The sequence below is a fragment of the Sorghum bicolor genome, chromosome 7 (genome assembly GCF_000003195.3).
Source record: "Sorghum bicolor cultivar BTx623 chromosome 7, Sorghum_bicolor_NCBIv3, whole genome shotgun sequence".
Taxonomy (NCBI): Eukaryota; Viridiplantae; Streptophyta; class Magnoliopsida; order Poales; family Poaceae; genus Sorghum; species Sorghum bicolor.
The window spans coordinates 6109179-6114769 of NC_012876.2; the positions used below are offsets into that span (position 1 = coordinate 6109179).

General features: G+C 40.2%; 1 protein-coding gene across 1 annotated transcript; it reads right to left on the reverse strand.

Annotated features, from left to right (window-relative positions):
- Nucleotides 466–5134, reverse strand: LOC8069670 (chalcone synthase 1). The gene is made up of 2 exons (XM_002445094.2): nt 4837–5134; nt 466–1747 (listed from the first exon to the last, which is right to left on the reverse strand). The coding sequence occupies exons 1-2, from the start codon at nt 5024–5026 to the stop codon at nt 741–743; spliced, it is 1197 nt and encodes a 398-aa protein (XP_002445139.1). The 5' UTR covers nt 5027–5134; the 3' UTR covers nt 466–740.

A 5591-nucleotide genomic window follows, 5' to 3' on the forward strand; every position in this document is an offset into this window, starting at 1 on the left:
ACTTCGTTTAGCATATTTTCTTAACATTCGCTTCTATGATCCTGCAAAAATAAATACATAAAAAAATAAATTCAATATAAGTTCTAGAATACAACACACAATTGCCTGTGATGAATTTTTAAAAAAGAAGTCTTAGCTTGAGATAAAAGTAAAGGTTATTTTTTAATGATTGTTATATCATAAAGCATGCAGATTCTTTTTAGAGTACGGTCCACCTTTGAAAATGTTGCTTGTCTTGGATGCTAAAGTTTTAGAGGTCAAATAACACTGCATAGACTAATTATGAATTTGAATTTTTTCACTAAATGAAATAGCTTCCAATATATCCTTCTATAGTTTTTATAGCTTTTTTAGGAAAGCCACTGCTAAAATGTCTTAGCCCACGGTTGCCATGCCAGCTTAAGTTCCACTGTCTCTTGTTGGCATATATAATAAAACTTATGAATATATCGAGAAAAAAATATATAATTTGGAATGGAGGGATCGAGTATAATATTAGGGGCACATGGTATTAATAAATTATTATAACCACTGCACTGTGTTGACTTGTACATGTTTTATTCATTTAACACTAGCACAGATATCTCAGGTATTCGTGTAAAGACAAACAGCAAGCACCCACACAGCACGGCACATAGAAGCCGCAGTACATTATTTGTGTGAGAAACCAAAATAAACTGTAAAGTGTAAAGGTGAATAGCCATGCACACGCGTCACCCGGAGCAACATGCACACAGCGGTCATGCAGCCACTGTGGTGATGGGAACGCTGTGAAGAACGATGGTCTCGACGGTGAGGCCGGGGCCGAAGCCGAAGAGGACACCCCACTCCATACCCTCCCCAGTTGTGGTGTGTCCGTCCTTGGCAGACCTGTTTCGCATCTCATCAAGGATGAAGAGGACACAAACGCTTGACATGTTGCCATACTCTGCCAGGATGTGGCGGGTGGCACACATTCTGGCCTTGTCAAGGCCAACCTTAGCCTCCACCATGTTCAGTATGGCTGGACCGCCAGGGTGCGCCACCCAAAAGATGGAGTTCCAATCGGAGATGCCAAGCGGTGCGAAAGCGTCTTCCAGCAAGCGCTCAATGTTCATGGAGATGAGCTGTGGAACCCTGTCCTGGAGATGGAAGGTGAGCCCCACCTCACGGAGGTGGCCCTCGATGGCACCCTCTGAGTCTGGGAGAATGGTCTGGCTCGCTGATACTAGATGGAACAATGGCCGCTCAGCAGGCTCGCTGGGGTCTGCGCCGACGATCACCGCAGCTGCGCCGTCACCGAAGAGAGCTTGGCCGACAAGCGAGTCAAGGTGAGACTCCGAGGGCCCCCGGAACGTGACCACGGTGATCTCGGAGCACACGATGAGCACCCGGGCACCACGGTTGTTCTCGGCAAGGTCCTTGGCAAGACGGAGCACCATTCCGCCGGCGAAGCAACCCTGGTGGTACATCATCGCTCGGTTCACAGAGGGGCAGAGACCGAGTAGCTTGATGAGCTGGTAGTCGGCGCCAGGCATGTCCACGCCGGAGGTGGTGCAGAAGACGAGGTGCGTGATCCGGGAACGTGGCTGGCCCCACTCTTTGAGCGCCTTCTCTGCAGCTTCCGCGCCCAGCTTGGGTATCTCCTGTATCAGGATATCCTGGCGTGCGTCTAGGGATGGTGCCCAGTACGAGCTCATGTTGGGGTTCTCCTCTAGGATGTCCTCAGTCAAATGCATGTAACGCTTCCTAATCATCGACTTGTGGCCTGCACAAACACCAACACCAACACCAACATCCACAATATTTGGAAAGGTTCAGGAATAAATTTACATTTCAAGTGTAAAAAAATAACTGTGTTTGATAACAATACATTTACTTTGTGTTATATATATGAAAACTAGGTCAACGTTATAAACAGATTCATAATTAAAGTTAACATGACCATGATTTGGAATAGAGAGAGTACGTATACGTAGCTAATTACATAGAAGTTACATTGTTGTTTCATTCCAGACACTTAACCAAACATACAGAAACTGTTTGCACTTTATATCCATAGAGTAATACAAACTAAACCAATCTTGTGACCACCATTTTTATCAAGATTCATTCAACATATCACAATTACCAAGATTAGACTTGAGCCACTCCATTCATGGGTTGTCGCCCACACAGGCCGGAATAACATTTTTCAGGGCCACAATGCAAAATGATAAAAATTGGGCCATGACTGGCCTTGTTTAGATGCGAAAACTTTTTGATTTCGCTACTGTAGCACTTTCGTTTGTTTGTGGCATAATTGTTCAATCATAGACTAACTAGGGTCAAAAGATTTGTCTCGCAATTTACAGATATAATTAGTTTTTGTTTTTGTCTATATTTAATGCTTCATGCATATGCCGCAAGATTCGATGTGACGGAGAATCTTGAAAACTTTTTGGATTTTGGTGGGAACTAAACAAGGCCTAACTTAGGATCTCGGCACAATGGCTTGCACACCATGACCAGCATCTGACACGGTTTTTGGACAAGCTTGGCACAAAAATGACCTATCTCACTACTATAAAATGATTTTAGGAGACACTCATTTTATTTATTGAGGTGGGCACATTATTCTACCGCCTCTATAAATGATTTAGGGGTCAAAAGGGCTTTGTCCAGTCTCTAGAATTCAATTTTTCAGAGGCAACTCTCCTACGAGATATAATTCCTTGTATTCTCACAAACTACGACAACCAAAGGTTATTACAAAGGTGAGTAGTAGTTAGGATAATATGAAGTCCAACAAATATGTGAAGCGCAGACTATATAAGTCTGTTAGAAAATTGAGAAGTTCCAGAATAATAACTCTGGATTGCATCCAAATAGCTAAGAACATGATAGATCCCTTTGCAAAGAGACTATCACCTTCTGTGAATGACAATCCATACAAGGAGATGGGACTTAGGCCCATGTGAGTTAACCTCAGTGGTAACCCAACTTATGTGTGTGATTAGAGATCTCGTGAATTAGAATATGGGAAGAACAAGCTGTTGGTTGATGGGAAAGTAGAATCTACCTTTAACTCACTCCGTTGGAGCTATGGTACTCTCATTTCTATAGGGAAGACTGACTTTGTCGTAATATGTTCTAAAGCTTTTATAGCCACATACTATTCTGCGGAGTATTCTTACAAGAACACACTTATGTGAGCCCAACTATTGGTCATACCTTTTCAGAATCGGGATCTTTTTAAGAAGCTCATAAAGTGAAACAGGAGTATGACTCATACGCTCTACCCGTGGGGTTAATAGTATGATTTATACACGATAAGTAAAAGTTGGCAGCCTAGTATTAGTCAAGATGCCAAGTAAAACTTATTCATAACAGACTGCGAATTTAAGGCCTAGCTAGTCCACTGTGCAGTTGTCTACAAGTCTACCTAAGGCCTCGTTTAGTTCACGAAATGAAAAGTTTTCGACCACTGTAGCACTTTTGTTTGTTTGTGGCAAATATTATCTAATCATGGACTAAATATGGTCAAAAGATTCATCTCGTGATTTACAGTCAAACTGTGTAATTAATTTTTATTTTCGTCTATATTTAATGTTTTATGCATGTGCCGCAATATTCGATGTGACGGGGAATCTTGAAAACATTTTGGTTTTTGGGGTGAACTAAACAAGGCCTAAACCAAACAATATTCAAGATTCTTTGTCACTGCGGCACATGCATGGAGCATTAAATATAGATAAAAATAAAAAATAATTGTACAGTTTGCCTGTAAATCGCGAGATGAATCTTTTAAGCCTAATTACTCTTTGATTGGACAATATTTGTCAAATTAAAACGAAAGTTCTATAGTGTCAAAACTTTTTGGATAAAAACGAAAGTACAATTATAGCTTTACAAGTTCATAATTCGGGCCTTGTTTAGTTCACCCTAAAAAATAAAAACTTTTCAAGATTCTCTGTCATATCGAATCTTACGGGTTTGTCTATAAATCGTGAGATGAATCTTTTAAGCCTAGTTACTCCATAGTTGGACAATGTTTGTTAAATAAAAACAAAAGTGCTATAGTGTCAAAATCCAAAATCTTTTCGCACGTAAACAAGAGGACGGTGTTTGAGCTATCACGGCATAAAAAAGGCAACAATGACATGGCCATGCACGGACCAAATAAAGGACACTTGCAGCAGGCCTCAGAATCATGATCTATAGTGGCACACGAAGCATGCATGACAAGGCCGAGATGTGCTAGCACGGCATCTCAGTCTCACCTGTACTAATCTCTTAAAAAAAGTCTCACCAGTACTAGACGTCGTCTATACATTGTATAGATTCAAAAACTTTTTTAGATTTTGAATATTGTAGCAATTTTATTTGTATTGGTAATTATTATCAATCATGGACTAACTAGATTCAAAAGATTTATCTCATAAATTACAGACAAACTATATAATTAGTTATTTTTTATCTATATTTAATGCTCTATACATATGCCGTAAGATTCAACGGAAAATCTTGAAAAGTTTTTAAATTATATTTTGCAAGCAAAGTTTTTGATTTTTGGCTGCAAGAGGCCTTGTTTAGTTCAAAAAATTTTACAAAATAGACACAGTAACACTTTGGTTTGTATTTGGCAAATATTATCAAATCGTAGACTAACTAGGCTTAAAAAATTCGTCTTGCAAATTATAGATAAACTGTGTAATTAATTATTTCTTTTATCTATATTTAATACTCCATGCATATGCCGTAAGCACTAAATAAGGGCCTAAACAAGGACAAAGATGATGCACGCAGACAATGACGTTCGCGAGCCTAGTAAGTAGCAACACTATATATGGATGAATAGTCTAAGTGTGTACGTACATATCCTCTTGAATTTTTCCTTGAGGTCGGTAAGGTGTTCGCTCTTGGTGACCCGGAAGTAGTAGTCCGGGTAGTCAGCCTGATACACGCAGTTTGCCGGTGTCGCCGTCCCAATGGCCAACACCGTAGCAGGTCCCTCGGCGCGCTGCGCCTTTCTCACCGCCTCCAATGTTACCTTCCCAGTCGTCATTTTTCCTACCGGCCGGATGCTGCTGGCACACAGAGAACTAACAGCAACAAGAATACAAGACCGAAGCTAACTAGTGGCAAAGCTTATCGTAGTACCAACTCGATCGTGTGCTTTGCTGGGAAGCTGTGTGGTCGACTTATATATAGGCAAGGGCAGCTATAGCAACAAGTTGGCTTCATCTAGTCACGTCTCTCCTACACGAGAATGATGTGGGCAGTGTCAAAGTTCGTATAAAATACTTGGATTATTAAGCCACTCACTGTACTACTTTGAATATGGTGACAAGACACAGACTCTCTAATTAATAGAGGCGAGTTTTTTTTAATTAAGAGCCACTTTGTAATGGTCATGCGGGTCTCGAGGAAATACCGCCTGCCTCTATTTAGAGTCGCGAAATTAAAGTTTGTTTAAACTTTTCATAATTTAAAATTTAGATTTTTTAAACAACGTCAAATGTGCACATGGTCTATACTAATGTTGTAGTTCGATATAATTTACAACTTTGTAGTTGACATGTTTTTTATTTAAAATTTATTAGTATCCCAAATAAATGTTGTAATACCCG

Excerpts from the sequence above, each read along its gene's own strand:
- LOC8069670 (XM_002445094.2), bottom strand. The coding sequence starts at position 5,026 with ATGACGACTGGGAAGGTAACATTGGAGGCGGTGAGAAAGGCGCAGCGC. Across the intron at positions 1,748-4,836 it reads GGAAAAATTCAAGAGGATAT|GCCACAAGTCGATGATTAGG; the intron begins GTACGTACACAC and ends GTGTTTGTGCAG.